Below are 25013 nucleotides of genomic sequence, written 5' to 3' on the forward strand. Positions count from 1 at the left end.
AAATATTGTAATAGACCATAAGATTATAAAAGGTGATACATCAATATTTAAATTTGATACATCAATATTTAAAATATAAAAATATATTTTGAATATCTAAATATCACACATATATCATTTTAAAATTTCTACTTACATGCATCTGATAAAATTAGATTGATCATTACTAATTATAGTAATCAATTAATAAAAACATTATATCTTCATAATATTTCTTATTTTTTACATCATTCAAAGTTCCTCTTGTTCGAAAATAATATTGATGTCAATTTTATTGTATTAACGACAAATGATATATATATATATATATATATATATATATATATATATATATGTATATATATATATTGGTGTATATAAATTGGCTTTCCGGCTCACAATCTTCCGGAGCTGGACCGGATTCCCAACTTTAGACCCAAACCAGACCGGCCGGCTCACCTGAGACAACATCTCTACAAAGAGGTACGGATCTTTCAACCCTCCCTCCTGCCGTCGACTGCCTCTCGCCTTAACTTCTTCTTTGGTTCGTGATAGAACCGGTGAGCAATCGTCCTCGCTAATTCGCGGTGAGCAATCGTCCTCGCTAATTCGTATGACGGGGCAATAGGCCTGTGGACTACCTTCCCAAGTTATGATGCCATCCTACTTGTTTAGTTTCTTAACCCTCCCTTTCTTGATGCTGTGATTTGATGTTTTCTTTCTTGACTTATCCACATTCTGAGCTTCGATTGAAGATTCGATTGTGTCGGGAGCGAGCAATGCAATGGCGTTGGTTTCTTTGCTTCTTGATCCATGCCATAATCGATGTAAGGCGGTGGTTTGATTTCTTGCGCCTCTGGGCAATGATTTGTTATTTTGGTGGATGATCCGGGAATTTCCTTGTTTTAGCAATGATTATTTTGGGTTCTTCGGGTGAGTTGTGATAATTGTCATCAAGATTCGAGATTTTTCTTCTTCCTTCACTTGTTAGATGTGTCGCGGAGAAAGATTTAAGATTTTTCGGATGGGCGTCAACGTGCTGTCATCTGAGTGGTTTTGTATTATTCCCATTCGATATAAGTTCTTGAATAGTAGACTAAGAAAATGGCATTGTTTTGTCAATGGAAGCATGTTGATTGAAACAGACAATTTTGGCCTAGGATTTGCTTCGTTTGCTGCTATTTCTGGTTATCTAATTCCAGACAATATTTGCCTACCTTTTAGTTGGACATCTGATTTTACTTTTTCTTGAACCATACAAATTTATAGTTTTGGAAAATGTTGTGAATGCAATGCCTCATCTGGACGTAACCACTTGAGTGTTATACAGTACGAACCAAATTTACCATCCTGACAGTTACATATCAAGCTAGCAAATAGGAACAAACAACAAATTATTGGAAATGGAAAAAAAATATTGTCAAGATAGCAAAATATTTTGTCATTATTTATCTAATTCCTTTTCTCAATTCCTTGGCTTTCTCAAAACCTATTACTACGCTCCCAATGAATTTTCCTGATAATTATCTTATTAGAAATCGAAACAGATCTTGTAAGAAAAAAGATTATCACTTTATATAGTCTAACTTTTGATTCCATAACTTTCCTGGAATCTTTTATTATAATCATGGTTCACCGTTCACCTTACTGGTTCGTATCGGTATATCGACCAGTCATCGGTATGGCATGTACCAACATACCAACACACGATACAGTGGGATGTACTGACAAACTAGTATGTGCCATCCATACCAATCTCCTATCGGATCGGTATGTACTACCCATACCGGTTGGTACGCCACGGTACGATGAACCTTAATTATAATATCGATTTTTCTTGTAATTGTGTTTACATTTAGATTATATAACAACATTCTTTGTTTGCAATGAACAATAAATCCTTATCATATAAAATTAAAGTCACACATAGTTTTACTAGAAAAAAATAAAAAAATGTCATTGCTATATTAGAAATTTTAAATTCATTATATGGGACCTGCACACTCTGAACATCATCTTTAATATTGTAAGCCGTGCACCCTACTCACAAAGTGCTCATGAGTTTTGACATCGCTCAGACTAGTAGCACTTAGTAGCACTAAAGCCGATAATGTCATTCATAGATCACAACATATTTGACTCATTCCATGTTAGATCCATACATGACTTGGATGAATGCTGCTATTTAGACAGATCGAGTCAACCACTAAAAATTTTAGCGCTAATATCATCTCTCACATACTTGATTAGTGGGGCCCACGATCATGGGTTCCTGCTGATCACATCAGTGAGGGACCACATTACCACTGAATTTTTAGAGGTTTGGCTCGATCTACCTGGATAGCTTTTTCCTACTCAGGCTTTGCCCAACATCTATGCCAAGTTTGGTTCCTGTATAGGCTCTCAGTAAACTTCCGGCATATGCCACTCTTTCGGAATTGGATTAGATTCTGAACCTTACAGAATGAAACCAGCCAGCTCATTTGGAATAAGTATGGCTCTTTCTTTACTCTCTAGACTGCAGCAGCTTGCATTTTTCCTTAAATTCTTCTTGGATTCTTGGGAAAAATGGTGAGAGATCGTCCTCCCAAACCAAGTGAAAAAAGGCCTTATTTGCTTACCATTTTTAGTTTTCATGAGGTATACGCACAATATCTCATCCTTTCTGTTTATTTCTTTTATATTATTTTAATTTGATATTTGGTTGGCCTATTACATTCATAATTAGAGTTGATTAACTATCATGCAATTGAGGGTGAGATTTGGTTAAAAGGGTAGGGTTGCTCCTTTATGCCCTAAGTGTCCATTTTTGAGTCACAATAACAACCTCACTGCTTTGGTTGTACTGGATCTAATATGGCACATCAGTATCTCGTTCCATGCCATAATCTTAGGAGGTGTTTTGATTTCTCATGGATGAACCGCAGTCATTGAGTTGTTGGTTTGATATTGTTTTCTCTTGTGATTTCTTTCTTTTGGATTTTTTTATTGGTGGCGTATGTTTTCCTGTTTGTGTTGTTATTGAAAATTTCTTTCTCCACCACTTATTAGATGGATCCTGTACTCTTATTTGGGTTGCCTTCAGAATGTGGTCCTTTTTGTGGTCTCTGCCGTCAATTTTGGAGAGGTTTAGCTATCTCGGTCTTCTAATCTAAGTTCTGAATTTCTCAAGGGTGTTAAGAAAAAGCCTTGTATTATAGATGCAAGCATGTTAAGTGAAACCATAATTCTGAAAGTAGGACTTGCTTTGTGTCATTTCCAGATAATCAGTACCGTATGCTTTGTTTACCTCTAAGTTAGACATTGTATTTAATTTTTGTTAAAGATACAAATACATAGTTTCAGAGCCTGCAATAATACCTCATCTGGCTTAAGTCAGATGAATTTTAAATGTACAATACAACCCACTCAGGTAAGATATATTCTGATAATTACATAGCAAACCATAAACGAGCTCTTTAGTAACAATTAAAATTTTTTTAGAAAGTAAAGGAATTCTTATCAAGATATTTAACAATTTCTCATGTAAATTTTATTTAGTCCAACCTTTTGACGCTTTCTTGAAACCCATTGTTATATCACCTGAATTTCCATATACTTGTGTTTCCACTTTATATTATATAGCTATATTCTTATTAATGTTGCTTTTTGATAGGATATAAATATTTGAGTCGACTTGTCACATTTTCACCAATAAAGATAAGCTTTATTATGGTGTTCATTTACTTCCCTTACCTCTCATGCGAGCTTAAGTGGATACAATAACACATTTACATTTAAGTTTATCGTAAGCTTATTGAAAGACAAAAAGGAATCACTAACCGAGTCATGCTTTTCTGACTAGATTACATATTTTATTTCGCAGTTCTCACTAATCGAACTTTTCTTAACTTGATTATGCTCACTAGAGTAGCTGTCTGTGTTTTTCTGATAGGTGTGAACTCAATATTCGCTACTTAACACATAATCTTGAGTCCTTGGTGTCAGCTTCAGTAGATAAATTTCACTGAGACGATACTTTGCAACTCTGGTATTCTTTGTAATAATTTATCATCAAGGTTGTTCAGAACCCTTATGCATCTGACTGGCTGAGTGAATGTGATGGATGGAAATGATGTTGCTACTGATTATATGGTAGCCAAACTAATTGATATGGGTTTTGAATTTGCTAAAGCTACAGAGGCAATAGAAGTTGTTGGCCCATCACTTGATGATGCAGTGGAATTCATCTTGAATGGCTCTTGTAAGAGCAATAATAATGGACGGGCATATCACTTTTTAAGTTGTTCGACCAGTCAAAGTTTTGACGAAGAATATGTACCATCACATGCTCCGAAAAGGATGAAGCAGTCAAATATAACAGATCATCTTCCGCCATTGTGTGGAACAGATAAAAATGCTCCTCAAAATGCTTCTGGAGTTTCCTTTTCTGGAACTGGTGGCACAGGGAGATCAAAGTGCAGAAAATTAGATCAGCAGACAATTTCTAATGTTTGTGCGGCTTCTGAACTGTATTCTGCTGCAGAATCTGTTCAGCAGGTTCCTGAAAATGATGTGAATGACACAGAGTTGGTGTCACGTGGAAATAGAAGGTCACAGTCACGTAGCTTGTTCAATCAAGAAGTTGAATTAGACTGGGAGCAAAAAATTGGCGATATTTTGAAAAAACATTTTGGATTCTTCTCCTTAAAGGGTTTTCAAAAGAAAGCTTTGGAGGCTTGGTTAGCTAATAGGGATTGTCTTGTTCTTGCTGCCACAGGATCTGGTAGTTTTCTTCACTTGCTTTCACATTGTGATATATATAATTATCTCTTATAAGTGGTCTGTGTTGATGAGCTTGGACATAGTTTTGCAATATTTATTGTGAAAATGAGGTTAAAAGGCATCTTTCACTTATTCAATCACTGATGCTGCAGGAAAATCTCTCTGCTTTCAAATTCCAGCATTGTTGACAAGCAAGATCGTGATTGTCATATCACCATTAATAAGTCTGATGCATGATCAATGTTTAAAACTGGCAAAACATGGGGTATCAGCATGCTTCCTTGGGTCTGGACAACCTGACAGTACTGTTGAGTACAAAGCCATGTGTGGTATGTACAAGATAGTTTATGTTTGCCCTGAGACAATATTAAGGTAGAATTTTGTTTTCTTTCGTCTTTCTCATGCCATTTTGGGAGGTAGCAAAATTTTTTAACATGGAAAAAGTTGAACAAGGGGTGTTTTTACAGACTTATAGAACCACTTAGGAGGCTTGCAGTAAATCCAGGGATTGCATTGTTTGCCATTGATGAAGTTCATTGTGTTTCTAAGTGGGGCCATGATTTTCGACCTGATTACAGGTATGCTATTTTAATTAATAAGTTAAGCCTCAACTTACTGTTTGCTTTTTTATCTTGTGGTGTGATTAATAAATGCTTGATTTGCATAGAGTTTCCTGCTTTTTAAGGTCAATAAAGTGAAAAGTAATAAATATCTTCTGTTTGATCTTTTTTCATGCTGGTAGGCGATTGCGAATGTTGAGAGAGAACTTCAATTCCTGCAATCTTAAGTCGCAACAGTTTGATATTCCCTTGATGGCGTTGACTGCTACTGCAACAATTCCTGTTCGAAAAGACATTATCGAGTCCTTACATATGTCAAAGGAAACAGAGATCATACTGACTTCTTTTTTCAGACCAAATCTTCGATTCTCAGTATGTTGCAGTGTTTTTTCTTCCAAATTTTGCCAATAGTTGCTTCTTGTTAGTCTAATAAATTGCTGATTTTTGCTAATAGTCTCTTCTTATCTTGTGATTCAAACATATAATGATTGAGCTAAACCTTACTGCTTCATTTGATAAAGATGAGCTTATAGCAACTGAAGTCCTGTAACCCTGTAGTAGAGGAATCCTTGTGCACTAGGCTGCCCTTGTTTAATAATTAATACCAAAATTAAGACCATTTGTATCTAGGTTATTTCAAAAACTTTTCTTTAGTGACAAGATGAGTTGTCATGGTGGGACTGAATTATGGCCAGCATTTAGCTTGAGTAAGCTAAAAAAGTGGAGTGTTGGATCGTGAAACTAGTGTCTTGTCTCCTGTAAGAGTGGCTTGAAGTTGAGGAATGCATTCCAAGTATCATATCCTCTTGAGAACCACTTCATAAGAGTGGTTTGGGGACAACAAACAAGTGAAGCTATCCTAACCAGGCAAATTCATCTTTTACTATTTTAGCAATTGAGTTATTTTGGTTGATGAATATAGGAGACAATTAAAGTTATGTATACCAGTTCAATTTCAGATCAGTGCAGATAGGAGAGTGGTATATGTGGTTCTTAAATGAGGCCATATAAAAATAGTGGATTATGTGGTTTTTTTTTTTACTTTGAATCGAGCAATCTAAAGCTATTTTCAGTCTAGACCAATCAAAAACAGATCTGGTACAGATTGAATGACCTGTTTTTTCACATAAAACCATTGAGGGGTCTTCTTCCAGTTGCTCTGTCTGTTTCTCTCTCTCTCTCTCTTCTTCCCCCATGTGTTTCCTCTCTTTCATCTTTATCTCTCCCCTATTGCCAGTTGGCTTAGATATGACCAGTGCTTCAGCTGGATACAGGTCTGAATATTCAAGCAGCTAGTATCCAAGTCATGAAGAAGAGGTAAGGTTTTCACCTTTTTCTCTATTTTCCCCCTTTCACCTGATGACTGCTTATGTGTTTTTGTTCTGCTGGATCACTGGTATTTATTTTAAACATATATTTTAATCCACCAGTTTTAAGTATGTTATTCTAACCTGGATTAACTGGGTGAAATTATATTGAAAATTTTATTCTGTAGCCTCTCAAAACCAATGATAATCAGTGGATTTAGCCTCTTATTACCATTTTATGCCAACCATCTGCACAGAATCAACCATTTGCTAATGCTTGATCCTTGAAATTTTTGAAATTGTTCTTTTTGCCAAGTAAAACTTGGTGTGTAAGAGAAGGATGATTCACTCCATCTATTCCATCAGATCATGATCAGAACTTGTAGAAGCTATTTCCATGGCTATGTGTGTGTGTGTGTGTGTGTGTGTGGAAGTACTATGACCTGGTTAGATGTAGAAATCATTCTAAACTTGTCATTAATATTTGGCCTATCTATTATAGGTGTAAGTATAACCTTCCTTAGTGGATGAAGTAACAGTCTCTAGAACAAATTTTGAAGCTCTTCTCTAAGGTGGTAAAGGATGTTGCATATGGACTATGGATGTAAGTGCTGCCCTTGAAACTATAAGGTATATTTGCATCCTGTCTAGTATAAGTGCCTATAGTACCTGTGTAAATCTAGAGAACTAATTTCATTAAGGTCTAAGAAATTTCATGGAATTGACTTATTAATTTCTCTTAATATGTCTTGCAAGTAAATGAATGTTGAAAAATTGTGGTCTTTTTCTTCCAGAAAATCCGAAACCAGATGGAGAATGGAAATTGGTGAGACTTGACATTGTGAAATTAATACTGTGTGTTGTAATTTAGAAGTAACAAGAGGCAGACTCTTAGATGCTTAATGCATCATTGGAGATGCATGCATGGACCCTTGGTTTTTGAAATACATCATTGGAGATGAGCATATGAACTAAAATATGGACCCATTTTTCTTTATGTTCTAGAACTTGATGACATTCTTTTTATTTTTTTAGGAAAGAGGAATACTCTTGTTTGGGGCATTAAATGCATTTAATTTGGAACATATTCTCTCTTTAAAGAGATCTCAAAGAGCCTTGGAATTGATGGATTATTGTGTTGAGTAATTGTGTTTAATTGAGTCTATTATATTTTATATTTGAGCTTACTTGATTTTACATATAAATTTTGTACTTGAGTTTCCTCTATAGTTATGTTTTTTATAAATACTATTATATATCAATATGTTATAGAAAGAAGTCATAGTTACCATATATGCATTTTGCATTAACATATACATCTGCACATGCAATTCATTAAAAAAAAGATCTATTTAAGTATAAATAAAAAATCATTAATCAAATATACATTTCTATTATGTAAATTTGTGCTAAGACCAAATAAATTTTTTTCAGGATAATATTGATGCTTATTCAAAAGCTTATTTCAGTGATAATTTATAAGAAATGAATAAAAGTTTAAGTGATGAATGAAATAAAATGTTAATGAGATATTAGTAATGGTTAAAATATAAATCACATGTGTTCACATTTTTCAGGCTTATCTGATGGCATATGCATTATAGTTTCATGTATACAATAACACCACATATTGAGGCTGCATGGTCTTGTCCAAGGTAGTCATATGACTGCATATGCATATGCAGCCACATATGAGCTACAAGCTCATAAGACTATTTTAGTTCTGTTGATAGTTCTAGTAGCTAGCTGGTTGATGCTCTCACTAAGAAGCTAGTGAATAGGCATTTGTTGTATAAGCTGTTAGTTGCTAATCTTTTTGTATCGTGTTTTCTTCAACTTTCTTGTTGAGCTCTACTATGATATTATAGGAAAAAAAAGCACTTCATTCATAACTTTTTCCCATTTCTTATAGGTTAAACATAGTAGGACATCTTCAGTGTCATCATATGCTAAGGATTTCAAGGATCTTATAAGGAATTACATGGTGCCAAAAATGACAAGCAGAAAAGGACATAAAAATATCTCATATGAAGAAAATGATAATTCTGAGAACTATTCTTCAGGCTATGACATGTCTGCGGAAGACGAAAGTTCACTGTTTGACAGTGAAGAAGATGAGGATGATAATATATGTGACAATTATAAGGTTAATTTAACTGAAGATTCTTCTTTGAAGGAAAATCAACTGACTGTTGAGTACCTGGAAGATGATCTGGACATTCCTTATGTTGTGGATGATTTGGATGGTACTCGTTTTCATTTGCAGTATTTATCTTGTGGGCCTTCTAATTTACACCAATTTGTTGTAGCCTTCTTGATATTAATTTATCGATTTTGTTTAAGGCAAGAGGAAGATCTCATTCAGATGCTTTTTATTTTCCATACTGATTTAATTGCAAGAATATGAGTGAAAATTAACATGTCAATCATTCTTGTTTGGAACTAATTTATATGTGATGTATTACTATGAATAAGATACATGATAGGTATGGATTTAAATCAGACTGGTAGTTATGAGTTTATACTGCCTGAAAATAGTTATAAGATGATTATTTGAACCTATCAATCATGTTTCTTGAGTTAGGAGACTATGAAGAAAATGTGAAAATCAAATGGAAAGATTCTATCAAAAACATCATTGCTTCGGTTAATAAAGAAAAAACTATTTTAAAATATATTTGGAAGTTCAGATTTCCATATATGAAAGGAACTAACCAAAATCTGCATTATAATGCAAATTTTTGATGGAAATATTAAAATGGCAGAAACTCATTTGTTTTACCTTATCCAGCTCCATGCGGAAAAGAAAATAATTTTGGAACGATAAAATTGGCCTATTTTCACCCCAAGATAGATTCTATAATCATCTTTTTGGGCAGGGGTTCTCATTAAATGTCATATGCTAAACACAATGATGATATAAGACATTAGTGGGAAATTTATATCTTTCGATAGTGCTAACGAAGCTCTTTTACTGATATTAACTAATAAATGTCTTCTTAGAGCCAAACAATCGTGAAATGCTTTTTATAGTTATTAGTAAAGTGGAGACCTAGGGTTCTTTTAGCTTCTTTTTTGTTTTTTGTTTTGCTAGTTCAGTTTCTAGAGTTATGTTGCTATAGGGGCTGTAGATTGAGTGTGTTAGGAAACCGCAAAGAGCATCACATGCGCAACGGAAAATAAAAACAAAAACTGATTTCCGAAAAACAAATTTATCGAAAAAGATCCCCTCTAAATCAGAGGTGATAAGATTACAAAAAGCTTAAGGATAATCACGCTTGGTTTCTTTTATTATGAAGTGGTGATATAGCAGTCTGTTACTTGTCTAGGTACTATTTTCTATGCATAGGGATTCATGACAATGAAATATTGTTCTTTTTAATATTTAAATTTCGTTGCAAGTAGTTGCAATGATGTTTACAGTTTCCAATGGGTTATCTAATGGTGTATCTCACATTTTAAATAGGTTATGATCCAATATGTTTCTGCCTAACTCAAAAATATCAAGTTAATTTATTTCTAATATGAATTTGAACTTTCTTGCCTTCTGTGTGTTATGGATAATTGAAAATCAACTTGGACTACCAACTTTTGTTTCAAATTTGTCATGATACTGTTTTATATATGTATTTTTTATTGTACAGAACAGAAGTCAATTTTAATTCGTTGTCTCTATTTGTTTTACCATTTTTCTTCAGATAAACAGAATTCAAAACTCTGTTTATCCGAACATGAGACTTTTGGACTATAAAAACAGTGTTGGTCATATAATAGGATGATAATGAACCTCTATAGTATTAACTTTGCTGATACATGTGAAAAAAATAATAAAATATATGTATTAGGATGCAGAACAAAATGCATCATAGATTATTTCATAGTAATATGTTTTTCTGCAAAAATGTCACATACACCTAATGCATCTGTTATTAGATATTTAGATTCTAGGTTCATGCAAGACTGTACCATCAAGCAACATTGTGAGGGAGCTTCTCATGCGTTCAAAGTTTCAAAGTTCCAGTTATTCCTGTTCTTTAACAAAGATCCTACAATTCATCATCATTATAAAATTTGTCCATGATTACAGTATGAAAGTACAAGTTTATACATTTAGCTTGGTACATTTAATCTTTGCTTTCAGGATGAAGACTGCATATATTGACCTCGAAATCCGAATTGGCGGGAGTCTCATGGAATGGGCTGCCATTTTTATTTCAAACTTATCACTTAATTGTTGGATGTGATATTTATATTTTAGAATATATGCAAATTACATGGAAAACATGTTTTCCTTTGTAAAATCCAGTAATTTATGTTTCTTTTTTGTTTTCAGCCTAGAATTAGAAAACTTTGTGTCTTAATTTTTTAGAATGACACACATATGTATCATTATGTTGCTTGATTCTCTTCTCTAGGTTAATTGTCTTGTTTATTTTGTAATGTTTCTTCCTCAACTTTTCTGCCAAACTAAATACGGAATAGCTGAAACCACTATAAAAAAAGTTTTAAAAGTTTGTGCCAAACAGAAGCAGATATTTCCATCCTTTCTTTCAAGCACCAATATTGCTCAAAGTTCTTTCTGCTTTTGATCTTTATGTATTCCCATCTTTAAATGGCAGTATTGCACCAATTTACTTCTAGCTAGTATTATATATTTATAATACTTTTTCTTTCCTCTCCCAATTTCTCTTGAATGTCTGTTGGGTAGCTAGTATTATATATTTATATATATGCATATACCTTTATTAACTTTTATATCTCATGAGATGTCCATAGCATATTTTGGAATTTTTGAAATCGTAAGCCATGGTGAAAACTGCAACCGTTTGTTCTATTTCATTCTCTTTTTCTTCTACCTAATTTTCATGTTGCTTTCTTTCATGAATTCTTTATGTTCTTTTACCTAGTTATTCATTTTTATGTCTACAAAGAAAGCTATTACTTCCATCCAATCCATTTAGAGCTCTCATTTATCTGATCAACTACTTTTATTTATGAGTCTGTGTGAGATATTTTTGCATGAAAGATGAAATTTGGGTGTATTCTCTTGACAGCAATCCTTATATACAACACACCTAGCTAAATCATACATTTGTTCTCCCCTGCATATCTCTGGGTTTTCCTTTTCTATGACACTATTTTGTGCTACTTGTTAATCGTAGCTTTTTCTTAGAAGCAAGGTTTGCCGTACCGGACTGTACCGCCCGGTACGGGTGGTACGTACCGGTCCGACAGGCTAGCGGTACACCTGGGTGTACCGAGCGGTATACCGTACCGTACCGGTACCGAGCCCGGGTCGAAACGCCGGTATGGTACGGTACGGCGAACCTTGCTTAGAAGTATTGCCACATCCAAGTCACTAGTCTAACTTTGTATCCTGGAACATGCTTCTTTACGTACATTGATTCAACCAGTATGAGAATGCTTTCTTACTGCTGCTTCTGGGCATGGATGTCATGGGCAGGGAACATCCTGGTCCTCTTTGTAATTTTTTTGAAGCTCCCATGAAATCTATTGCAAGGCCTACACCGATTTATGTTTTATAAATTTTGAGGTCCATTTTTGTTCCAACAAACTTCTAAGTTAACTATGAATCATTTAAAATAACCCTCTTTTCTCTGTGCCTGAAATTGGCAAAACCATACAAGATTTATAATGTAGTTAAATTTTTTTCTAATGCTATCTTCTTAATTTGAAACTTTAATTAATATAAGGGCATATATCTTCATCTGCTGATGACAAGTAACTCCAGTGATGTTATTGAAATTACTTCCTATCCCTAAATTCTTCGCTGCTGCATTTTTGCCTTAGTCTTCTTTGTCATAGAGTCGTAGACCCTTAAAATATGAAGAAGTTTACTTCAACTTTATGTTTTGAGAAAATACATCTGCTGCTTCATTCATTCCAAGTCATACTTGTTGATGGACTTGGTTAATGAGATGATATTTTCTGATCATTGAATCATAATCTTGTGCCTAAATCAAATTGAGGTTCACAGTACATGACTTCTTGGACTTAACTTTTTCTTCACTATATCCTCCATTTGTTGTGTGTTGTGGTTATTTTCCGTTTCATAGAGCATTGTAGAGACTAGAGATGGTCATAACTTGTACGGTACAGCTAGCAATGATACACAAGGAACTCTGGAACACCTAGACTGGCATGTGATGAGCCATGTCGACCAGCACTGACCATTACAACAAATGGATCAGTCAATTTTTGGCTTGTGCTAGCTGACACGGACCATGGTGAAAGGCACAGCACGTTACTCTTTACAAGCTTAAATGGTGAACACCCTCATGCCTCAAAATGGCAATCCTTCATGGTCTGTCATGCATTTGCTTAAGTTGACTTTGCAACTAGTCGCATTCCACAATAGACTGTTATAAAGTTGTTTGGCCTTATATTACTTGAAAGTTTCATCTTCTTTAACAATTGGTACTCAGATTCACTTGTCATAGTCAGTTTTCAGCTATGCTCTTTGTTCATTGGCTTTGATATCAGATTATGTTAAATGAATTTTCTTGCAGTTTCTTGTGGTGAGTTCCCTGGTACTTCTGCAGCTGAGAATTTGAAGACACCTGGCACATCTGAATTATATGATATACAAGGATCTTTAGAAGAAGGTCCAACAATTATCTATGTTCCTACCAGAAAAGAAACTTTAAAAATAGCTGAGTACCTTTGTAAGTCTGGTGTCAGGGCTGCAGCATATCATGCAAAGGTACACGTTTAGTTCATTGATTCATCCACAAAAAATAGTTTCTTCTTTGGCATGCCTCATTTTTATCAACAAATTTATGTTTATACCTTTTTAGTATGTGATCACAGGTGAAGCTAGCATTCTTGATGTTCATAATATTTGGATTGATTTACTGAGTTGGATTTGAAGAAATATTATGGGGTGGTCCTGATGTCTAGTACCTGAGTACACTAACTGCTAATGTCTAATACCTGAGTACTTTTCGAAGAGTCAATTATCCTTTGACCAAAACCAGTTAACTGGTGATTTTGTCAGTTTCTGTTGATTTTGTTTATTAAAATGGGATCTGATAAACATTTTCGGAAGTTCTGATTAAGTTATTCCTTCCTTAGCATCTCATTCAGCATTATTATGATAGTGTTTAAACTTTAAAATTATAATTTCCATCTAAAAAATTTAAATTATGAAAGGGAAGATTTAACCTCTCTGGAAGCACACAATACATAGAATTTCTATGATTAGGAATAAAGTATTTCTAGGATCCTAGTTAAACTTGCTAATTTACTATCGAAGAGTCCCATTTTAGAAAGCCATGAATTTAGAGTTGTAAACTGAACATCAACATTTGCTTGAATTTGTGTTATGAACATTGGACAATACCACAAAAGTTGATGCTATGCATTTCCCCTTGTGTTTCTTATTGTTTACCAAGTGGTTTTATTTGGTCCTTCTGATATCTATTTTTTTTTACTAACTTTGTAAAGAATGTAATTCTCATCAAGATATAATTTACTGGGTGCTAAAATTTTTAAACCTTTACTAGTAAAGTAAATTCCAATGCTAATACTACTTAAACCATGTCTCCTGTTTTAAATACATTGTGCAATATTCTGCAGCTTGCAAAAACCCACCTGAGGCATGTCCATGATGAGTTCCATCAAGGTTCTCTACAGGTAATTGGAAGATGATTTGTACTAAATATGAAATACCACCAAAGTGAGAAAACAACATTGTTTGTTTGCTGGATATAGCTTAAGATTAAATTGACTTTTAATGAATATGAATGCTATAGATATGCTCAATCCTCTCATATTTCTCCCTTTTTCAACATTTTCTTGGGTTTAGGTTGTGGTGGCAACAATTGCTTTTGGAATGGGTATTGACAAGTCAAATGTTCGAAGAATCATTCATTATGGTTGGCCACAGGTACTTTACTTCATTATTGTTGGCAACATGTACTTTATTTTAGGTCACTGTCTGACATTATGTGTTTATTATTCAGATACTAAAATTTTGCTAGCAACCAAGGATAGGTTATTGTGAATCCTAATTCTTCTTGCTAGGGATGTTAACGATTTATTACCTTTTTTGCAAATGAGTTTACATATGTCTGTCCCTTTAGGTTGTTGCTAGTGACTTTTGATTAGAACTCCGAAAAAACCTAAATTTAATATTTTTTTAATTTTAATATATTTATAAGAGTATAAGTCTATTATCTTTTATATGTTTATAATTTGTAATGCCATAATAAGCAATATCTAGCATTAGTGAAGGGTAGCATATGATTCTTTTCTTTCTGTTGCCTTCTATAATCCATGATGATTCAGATGAATCAAATCAAAGTGGCTGAACTAATGTTTCATTACGAAGGAATTACTTTTTGTTTAGATTATACACCATGATATTTCTTTAAAGTGTACGGGACCACATGTGGTCTTACTTGATACATAATTCATCCTGATTATTTCTTCAGTTCTTACTCTGTTCAATGGGAGTTGAGAAAGAGGCTGTTCCGTTTTAATAATAGTACTGAAAAACTAATTCTGCTTGGGATAGAGAGTTAACATCCTCTACGATCTTTGCAATTCTATGGCCTATGTATTCTGTTTGATTTCAGATTAAGTACCTAGCAATTGAAGAAGCATACAGATTAGTCACCTCATGGGTCCTTTTCACCGAAGGCTCAGATCGAGGCTTTTTTGTTTCCATCAAGGAATCTGATTTGCGCAACACAAGTATGTGATGTAGAGTTTTAGCTTAAAAGATTCGCTTATAAGAGCTAAAAGGTCCTAGCACTGTTATAAGATGGATTTCAAGAGTTAAAGTTTCTATGATATAAACAGTTTAATTACCTGACCGTGTAGCTTGCTTGAATTGACTAATTATTAGTAATTGTAGAGTTAATTGGTCTCAAGATTGAGCTTTTTCTCTAGGAATTAATTAATTTGTGGAAGGCAATAATGTTAAACAAAGTTTTAGCTTTTGTGTGTGTATACATGCAAATGTTGGTTTGCTCTAAACAGAGATCAATTGCATCCAAAAGAGAGCAGTTAACTTTTGTATATTTATTGTTTTCAAGTTTTCAGGTACTTCTTTACCACATTATATCTTGTTAAGTTGTAGTCATTGGACATGCCTGGCTATTATGACTTAAAATAGTTTATTAAATATTTTGATTGTCTATGTTGTTTGGTCACTAATGTTTTCATGTATCATCTGATCAGCTCTGCTACTTGGTCACTGATGGTTTACGTATCATCCGAGTTGATCACTCATGATTTAAATATTATCTGATTACTGTTGTTTTTTGCAGAGTTTGGAAGCATATTATCAAGAAGCTGGTCGAGCTGGTAGGGATGGAAAGCTTGCAGATTGTAGTGAGTTCACATATTTCTACTAGAATTCTGTTGTGTCTGAAACTGCATATCACTTGTGTTCTAAAAAATTTTCACATATTTTGATCTAGATTGTCCTAGAAAATGATGTTAATATCTGAAGCAAAATTATAGTTATGATAGGAACTCACAATTTGGTAACTTGGAGCATTTTGTAACCACAAAAAGGACCATAATAGTGGGGAAGCAGGATTTGTTGGGTATTTGATGGTAAAAGCCATCTCTCTATGGATGCTAATGGGGTTTGGTTTTGGAACCCTTTAATTCTGAATATTGTGCTGACTTAAGTTCTTACTTCTTATGTTTGTTTGTGAGAATATAAAGCTCGTTTTTATCTTCTTGCCAATATTATTTCCGCTCTGTGGAATCAAGCAAGAGAAATGGAAACCTAATAGCTTAGACTACCTTAACTAGGTCAAGCATTCATGAAAGGTCCCTTCTTTCTCCCACTGCCTTGCTCCCATTGGTTTTCTTTCCTTTATCATGGAAATGTTATAATACAATTGAAGGTGGAAGAACTTTGTGTGATATTTCGATGTACCTTCTTTTCTCTCCCATTCTCACGGAATTATGTAGTCATTCATTTTTATGTTTATTGATTTGAAATATGCAACGTCTTTGAGGCTTCTATCCATAGCTGTAAGTGTTTCTTCTGCCTTGGAGATTACATGTTTCTCAAATTGTTTCTATGTTTGATTGGCTCAATGAACAGCGTTATATGCTAATTTATCAAGAATACCAACACTTCTTCCTAGTCAAAGAAGTGATGAACAGACAAAACAAGCATATAAAATGCTGTCTGATTGTTTCCGGTAATATTCTTTTCTCTAATATAATTTTTTTTTGTATCGTACTCTTACTTGATATTATAATTTATAGAAATATAAAATTATGTCTATCAAATTCGCAGATATGCTATGAACACAACAACTTGCCGAGCCAAAAAATTAGTGGGGTACTTTGGGGAAGAATTCTGTCATGACGGGTGTCATTTGTATGTTGCTTCTCTTGTTCATGTTGTTAGAGAATTATGTGCAAGCTTCTACTGTTGTCTATCTTATACTGAAGCAAGTCATAAGCAAGGGCTTATAAGATCATGTTGGTGATTTAAGCAATGAGCATTAAATAATATGTTATATAACATGCTTCCATGATTCGTTTGTATGCTGTTTGTATAAGTCATCATGGATGTCATTTGTATGTTTCTGCCTTTGTATATGTTAGAGAATTATGGGCAAGCTTCTGACATTATGTGTCTATTTTATACTGAAACAAGTCGCTAAAGAGCAAGGGCTTATAAATAAGATCATGTTGGTGATTTAAGCAATAAGCATCAAATAATATTTTTATATAACATCCTGCCACGATCATTTTGTAGTGAGATTCTGTTTTTTGATACCTGATACATTTTTCACCATCTATAAGTTATCCAAAAATGGAACACCTTCAAGCTTGTCCTATTTATGCAACTTGCTTGTTGAAACGGTGAAACCTATTTGGCCTTTTTTTAAAATATATAAAAAGAACTATAGTTTTTTTTGTTAATATGATGCTTAAAATCATCATTGCAATTGCCGGTGGTTCTAATGCAAATATCCGTTTACTTCTGTAGCTAATTTAAAGATATTACCAAGATATCCTGAAGAAGTATAAAAGAAGTTGCTATGAAGAACCATTCAAAATTGATAGTGCTCCATGGAAGGTCTTAATGTTTTGGTTTATAGAGTTCATACCCAAAAAGAATTTGGTAATAAGACTTTCTTTCGAATGAGACTAGTTAATTGGTAGAAAGATTGGTAGCAAGATCTATTTTTTCCACTTTGTAGATAAGGAGCAAGATTCTAAAACTTGGTTGGTCCCTGTTGGTCTCCTGCCTAAGCCACAAATTGCAGTGTCTTTATCTGGATATGATGCTTTGTTGACTGGTTCATACTTCATAGCAGGGTCTGCCGTACCGAACCGTACTGCCCGGTATGGGCGGTACATACCGGTCTGAGTGCACTGTAGCACTGTAGCAGTGCTACAGTACTCAGCACACCTGGGTGTACCGCTCGGTATACCGTACCGTACCGATATCGAGCCCAGATCGAAATACCGGTACGGTACGGTATTGTGAACCTTGCTTCATAGCATGTTTGATTTGTTTATTACTTGTTCTATTATCCTCTACTGGATGCATTTACGTGTTTTTTTTTCCATTTTTAATTTTTTTTGTTCTTTACTGATTTTCATTATATTGCAGTTTATTCTTTTATGATTGATTACGTCTTGCTTGAATTTCTAACCTGATGATACTACTGAGACAGTCCTATCTTATCCCAACCCCATTGTTGATACCAAAATCAATTCTGATTTCTCCAACTTCATGGAGCATTCTAGCAAAAATTCAGAGTCTAGGATAATGGAGATTGTTATAGGAACAAATAAGCCAGAAAATATGGAAAAATATATCCTTTGCTTATGTTGTCCTTTATTAAAAAAAGAAAGGATTATATAGTTGAAAAGTATTAGAAGCAAGCAAGACTGACTTGTTAGATGTATCTAGTTTTCCATATAAATAGATACATGTCTAGTACATGTTGGTTGGGATCTAATTAGTAAGACTGTAATGAGTGTTCTAGCAAAAAAGATGATTTTATCCAATATAAAATACATGGTATATGTGTTGTAAAGTCAGAAAGAGAAAGAAAAAGAAAAAAAAGGGGCAATTATTTGGTATGATGGACATGAAGGGAATCCCCAAACCTTTGACAATTGTTAACAAGGATTTAAAGCTTGTGATGGCACTGTTGTCATTATAGGTTACACATTGATAAATTGAACTTTGACTAGTTACTGCAGGGTTTGATGGTATGCCATCAATTTAATATAAGTTTCAGGTTATTAACATAATTTTTACCATATGTTAACCTTCAGTTCTACAAAGGTTTATGGTCATGCTCGAAAATTACTATTTCAATTTCATTTTTTAAGACAACTTAAGCTTTCATCTAGTATTCAGTATCTCAAACCTCTAGAAGGTTCCAGGAATATCGAGGAGGTCTATCACTAAGAATTTGGCATGATTATAGTCAGGATTGGTCTTTTACACTCATTTTTCACCTCAAAGTGAAAGTTAAATGTTGCATCTATGTGCAAGTATCACACCATTAAATCTGAAGGATGGTCAGTGTGTCTAGTCACCAGTCCATTAAACAGCTGACTTCTTTTGACATCATCATTTTTAGTTGCCATTTGCATCATTGTTAATGACCCTTGCACACGTCTGGAAGTTTCAAAGTTCTTTTAGCCTGCATATATGATAGATTCCCACTTTGACTTTTTCATTCTGTTGTTTGTTTGCCTCTGTTGTGATATATGAGCCTATGAGGTATTAAGTTTCCCTCTTATAGTATGAAACCTAATCTTTGAAATCACTATTTAGTGTAGGGGAACTTCAGTCTGCAATTTCACATAAATGTCTCTTAAAATTAAATTGATTGCTTATTGCTTTTTTTTAGTGTAGGCAGTCTTCAGCAATGTTAACATCTTGATTGACTTCTTAAATAATGAAATCTTGGCAAAGACTTTAAATTGACCTCTAAAACTATATTCCTCCTTAAAACTGTCAACCACAAAGACTAAACTATCTGTGGGGTACTTTTCTCTTAATTGACTTCTACAATAATGAAGCCTTGTAAGCAAAAAAGTACTCGTAAAGTTGTAATAGTATGACATGGTTTTTCCCTTCTAGATTTATGTATCTACAACAACAAAAGAAGTCTGAATTTCCCAACTAGCTTTATTTATGTAACAGATTACCCTCTGAAATGTGAAATATTTTTTCGAGAATTTTTTACTACCTCTTTTTGTTGTTTTTCCTGCTAAATATGCATATGAAGATGTGATATATGTGTTGCTGGACCTCCAAAGACTCAAAATATGAAGGCTGAGGCAGTTATTTTTCTGGGAGTGCTGAAAGCTGAAAGTGTAAGTGCTTCACTCATAGTACTTTTTCATTTTTATGATATTTGTCTAGGAATTTTGAGTGAATGTAGCCTTTCCATTGTCTCTTTCCTTGCACAATCATGTCATATTTAACATGTTAAATTGTGGTCTCTTCTTATACCGGTGGAAATGCTCTTGTTTTTGTTGTTGGAGCAATCATTCACAAAATATGAAAAAAAAATTATCATATTCACTTGTTGGTTAAAGATTTAAAGTTTCCTAGATGCCATTTCTTGTCTATCTTTTGTAATTTAGTCTTTTCAATTCTGGAAAGAATGAGGATCAGTGGCATGGGTCGTTAGAAATGTGAAGTAGTGGCTGATATATGCCTAGGCTATGTTTTGGCCTGTGTTTGGCAGGCTATCATACTGTGCTTAATAGATAACCACAGGCCTTTGCACCAGGAAATGAGAATTCTCATTTAGATATCCATCAAGCTTCATCTCCCTCCTGTTGCAATTCTGAATTTAAATTGACTTGTCCATTTGTTGAGCATGCAATTTTTGGTCCTTTTGGAAATGTCCAAAGCATCTTAAATGATTTCTCTAATGATGTTATCTTCAATAAATGCTACCTCCAATTTACCATTCTAGTTCTGCGACACCACAATTATGATACATATGCCTTAGTTTGTTGATTAAATTGATTGTGAAGAAATTATACATTCACTTAAATATATAATTTTCTATAAGTCTAGATGACTGTCTAGGACCTTAGCTAAATCACAACCTGTTTGGAGTATCTAACTATGCATATCTTAGGTGCTGAGATGCTTAGTGACCCTAAATAAATATACGTGTTTTTTCATGCATATTCTTTTGAAAATGTCATATAATTTCCTACCACTTTAATTGTGTTTACTTTAGGGGCATACTAGTGATGGATATGTATATGATACTGGCAACAAGATGCTTAAAGGGAGGTCAAACCTCAGGGTGGTGATCAGCCGAATAAGGGAACAGGTTTGTGTTCTTGTCATGGTATACCATGTTACATCAAGATTTATGGATCTATACGGAGGCATTCTTAACTTGAACTCATATGGATGATTCAGGAAATGCTATCTACTGCTACGTTATGATGTCACCCAAAATTGACCCATTAAACCTGCATATGGTTGTAATTTTATTAAAAGCATTTTTATTGTTCTATTGTTGATCAAAGGAAGTAATGAACAAATCCAAGAGCATAAGTTTAAAATTTTAAATTGAAACATGGTAGCACTCCTATGGTAGGGATTAAGCTCTGCAGAGACCCAACATTCTTGAAAGATTGCACTTTGGGCATCATTAGATTCTGGTTTATTCGGATGATGTGTAGAAGACAACATTTAGGATGCATGATGGCCATTATGAATCTGTTGTCATGTCTTTTGGCTTGACAATTGCTCCTTCCATTTCTCAGGGTCTCATGAATTATATTTTTAGGCCATCACTGAGGCCAAAGATATAAACCTTTGCCCAAAATTGGTTTCAGTAACTGATCAGATTAGTATGAAAAAAGAATAAAAAGGAATTGATTGACATCATCTTATTTAGTTCAATACCAGTCCTTGGTCAGATCAATAAATTTGATTTCTTGGTTGAAGCATTATGTCAAAATTTTGATTTACAATCCCACATGGGCGGTAGCACTGGGAGCATTTGAAAAGTCAATTAGAAATTATGAGACAACATGAGCTCTATATAAAAGAGAGCAAATAAACTTCTGGGTCTATCTTTATGAGCAATTTGGAGCATGTTACCTCCTTGAAGGTTGAAACAGATCTTGAGTGACGTAAAACACCAAGAGAAAGATGGTGAGAGAAAATTTTGGGCAGGAAAAAATGAGAAATTTAAGATGATAGTGGAATGGCCGACACACACCAGAATTTTGTTCAAGGAAATGACCAATTTTCAGGGCCCTTGTTTTCTTCATTGAAGAAAAACTGTTTTGTTTAGACTTACAAGGTAACAGATGGCATTTGAGGAAAGAAAGTGATAACACTGGCTCGTCTTAGTATTGCCACATTTCAATTACCAGTTTGAGATTGAGATAGATGCCCTTTGACACCAGAATTGGAACTGGTGCATTATTGACCCTGGTTGGGCTTCCTGTTGCATGATTTAACTAAGCACACAGTGGTTGGTGATCACAGTGCTCCATATTTGCTAAGTTGGTGATTGTGATAAAGATGGATCACCACTCACCCAAGTACATATTGGATCAACATTGGCATAACATCGGTGGACTCAAAGCTACTTTTCTATTCTTACTAGATTAAATATTGACATGGGATAAAAAATTCAGTTGCAGATGTGCTATGATGGATCTCCAGGGAGACTGAGCTACACTAGTATACATTTTCTGCCTTTTCCTTGCCTAATTTGGCAGCTGGATATGATAAGAGTCAACTTTGCTAAGCTTCACGTGAAGTGCATACTGATCCATCTTCCTTGCCTTGACATACTAGTTGGTATCTAATTCATCTATTCTAGGGGTCTAATTATAGTTGTCAGGTTTCCCCACGTTGAGATCAGATTCTAGTTTTCTTTATGGCACACTGGACATGGAACAACCCAAAGAGTTGCAAGTGATTTAGTTATAAATTCTACTGGCTCGAGTGATATAGGGCAAAAGTATTCATACCAAATCTGGTGTAAGACGAGTTTGTGGGAGTTTTTTTCACGAGAACATAGGAAGGGTACAAGAGAGGAATGAGAAGATAATGGTAGGAACATATAACAAAAAATTGACAACTACCATACCCACTCTGGTTCAAGAAAACACTCCTAGGAATAAAGGTTTCGTACAACAACATAATCCAGGAACATCCACAATGAGTCAAACTCCTTCCTACCCAGCCATCACAGCAGCAAGAAACATTCTTATGGGGATGAAATATTCTATGAAATTCAACGCTTATCACCTTCCTTTTCTTTTGGAGTCTTAGATCAAATTCAAAGCTTATGACATCCTTTTTTAAAATCATTCATTCAAACCTATAAATGTGTCTTTAGTTTCTTTTGGTATTCCTTTCTCTTCTTCTTGGACAATCTTGGTAACCAATATAAGATTGTTGTAGATGTTGTGACTTATTAAAGTTGCAAAAGACACCTAAATTAGTTAAAGTTGTTCAAGAGAAAAATAAAATTAAAATTATTCGAGAGAAAAGTAAATCATGGTCCCGCATCATCAAGATATGGAAGTATGTATGCCAGTGGGTCAAGTGTGAAGCTGCCAAATTGACTTCTATAACTGCTTCCTATTCGTAATAGAATTTGAAAGGACAATGTCATTGTAGGCCTCTTGACGTATCAAGTAAGTCCATAATCATGGTGCTACTTCATCACACCCCTACACTAACAATCAGGTCATCGAGCTATTTGTAGAGCATGTAACAGAAATCCTATTATAATAGTCAATCTATATCCATCATGCATGCTTCGTAGAGTTATGACAAGTGGGACATGTTATAGAATTTATAAGAAAAAAATATTCATTGTATGTTTTGATGTTTGAGTGGAACAACTTAATGTGGAACCATTATTCCACATATACAAATACAGGTCTCATACTGGAGCGGTATTTTCAATGAGCACACATTGAAGTAATGCATTAGCAGAATTTTAACATGTTGAGCTGCATTGTCATGATTCTTCTTAGTTGTCACTAAATATTATATTGATGTTATTAACGTCTTATGTTTTGACGAGCTTTGCAGTCTCATAAATTTGCTACCGTCGACCGGCTATGGTGGCAAGGTCTTGCACGCATATTGGAGAACATGGGGTACATCAGAGAAGGAGATGATATGGTGGGCAATTAAAGTTGTAGTGAAAATATCTGTTTCTTTTGATGCAAAATGAATCCTGGGGTATCTGACAACTTTTTCATCCAGGAATACTATGCCTATTTTGAATTGCATGTGTTACTTGCAGTGTATTTACACACCATGATGTAATTTCTGTCTTTTCAGCGTCTAATGGGACAATTTCATAGATTTGTGCTATATGGTTTTGCTACTATATAGATTTGCAACGATAAGAGTTTTAGCATGAAGCAAAATATTTTAAGATGACGTTTATTATATTATCATCAGTCCATTAGGCTTAAAAGTTTAGCTTTTGAACAGATTCTTATCTATTGCCCTGAGCTTCTCTGGTCTAAACTTACTTAGTTCTTTCTTTTTTGTTCTTTCAGGTCCATGTATCGATACGATTTCCTGAGCTAACAGAATTGGGCTTAAGGTTTCTCCACACTGAATCAGAAAAGGATTTTTTCGCGCATCCAGAAGCAGATATGCTACTCGCAACCAAAGAGGACCAGCCATATTCTACTTTCTCCGAGTGGGGCCGAGGTTGGGCTGACCCCGAGATTCGCCGTCAGCGTCTCCAAGGCAAAAGACATCGGAGGAGAAAAGGAAGAAAACGCTCTCAGAAGTACAACGCGCATAATCCAAGCACAGTCAGAGGAAGGTTGGCTGCAAAGCTTTCAAAACGAACAAAACATTGACTCCGTTGGAGAAGAATTGATGAGGTTTAGGAAATGCTTTATTTTCTGCAACAACTATGCCCAAAGTTCCCCGAACGTAGAGGATGGTATTTGCAAGGCTTCCAGCCCCGTCGTATCATCCATGGCACAGTTGGTGGAGAATGGCACAGTTGGTGGAGAGTGAGGTCTTGTTCTTCCCATGCCTTTTTTACTTTCGTTGCCAGAATTAAAGCCATCATTTTTCTTCTTTTTCCCTGTCAAATTTTTAGCCACTGTTGACTGTTCATTGAATTTTACCCCTTCATGTTCAGGAGAACCTTATTGTTGGTGCAGAGGGGGTTTTGATAGTTGTGCTGCGAGTGAGTGTTTGATCTTTATACTTATATGATTATTTCTCTAATTTGTCTCATTTAGTATTTTAATCTTTATATTTTCAAAAATTATATTAGGATTTTTATGTTTACGATTCTTATATAGAATTAAAAATAAAAAATAACGAGTAGTTTTATTGGTATAACAAAGTTAAATATTTTAATAGGAATCTCAATATAAATTTTAAAAATAT

At 34.4% G+C, this 25013-nt stretch overlaps 1 protein-coding gene across 6 annotated transcripts; it reads left to right on the forward strand.

Annotated features, from left to right (window-relative positions):
- The first annotated feature begins 456 nt into the window (after positions 1-456).
- Positions 457-24780, forward strand: LOC103993665 (ATP-dependent DNA helicase Q-like SIM). 6 transcript variants are annotated; one of them, XM_065164223.1, is made up of 17 exons: positions 497-566; positions 735-912; positions 3914-4744; positions 4896-5115; positions 5211-5321; positions 5486-5675; positions 8523-8856; positions 13141-13334; positions 14210-14266; positions 14439-14519; positions 15907-15970; positions 16701-16800; positions 16899-16982; positions 19870-19957; positions 20842-20937; positions 23679-23771; positions 24158-24780. In XM_065164223.1, the coding sequence occupies exons 3-17, from the start codon at positions 4081-4083 to the stop codon at positions 24467-24469; spliced, it is 2688 nt and encodes an 895-aa protein (XP_065020295.1). In that variant the 5' UTR covers positions 497-566; positions 735-912; positions 3914-4080; the 3' UTR covers positions 24470-24780. The 6 variants fall into 6 exon arrangements, with proteins under 6 accessions (XP_065020296.1, XP_065020297.1, XP_065020294.1 ...); XM_065164224.1 differs by lacking the exon at positions 735-912 and having other exon boundaries at positions 457-566; XM_065164225.1 differs by lacking the exon at positions 735-912 and having other exon boundaries at positions 459-539.
- Positions 24781-25013: the final 233 nt, after the last annotated feature.

The sequence above is a fragment of the Musa acuminata genome, chromosome BXJ3-8, assembly GCF_036884655.1.
Source record: "Musa acuminata AAA Group cultivar baxijiao chromosome BXJ3-8, Cavendish_Baxijiao_AAA, whole genome shotgun sequence".
NCBI classification, from domain to species: Eukaryota; Viridiplantae; Streptophyta; class Magnoliopsida; order Zingiberales; family Musaceae; genus Musa; species Musa acuminata.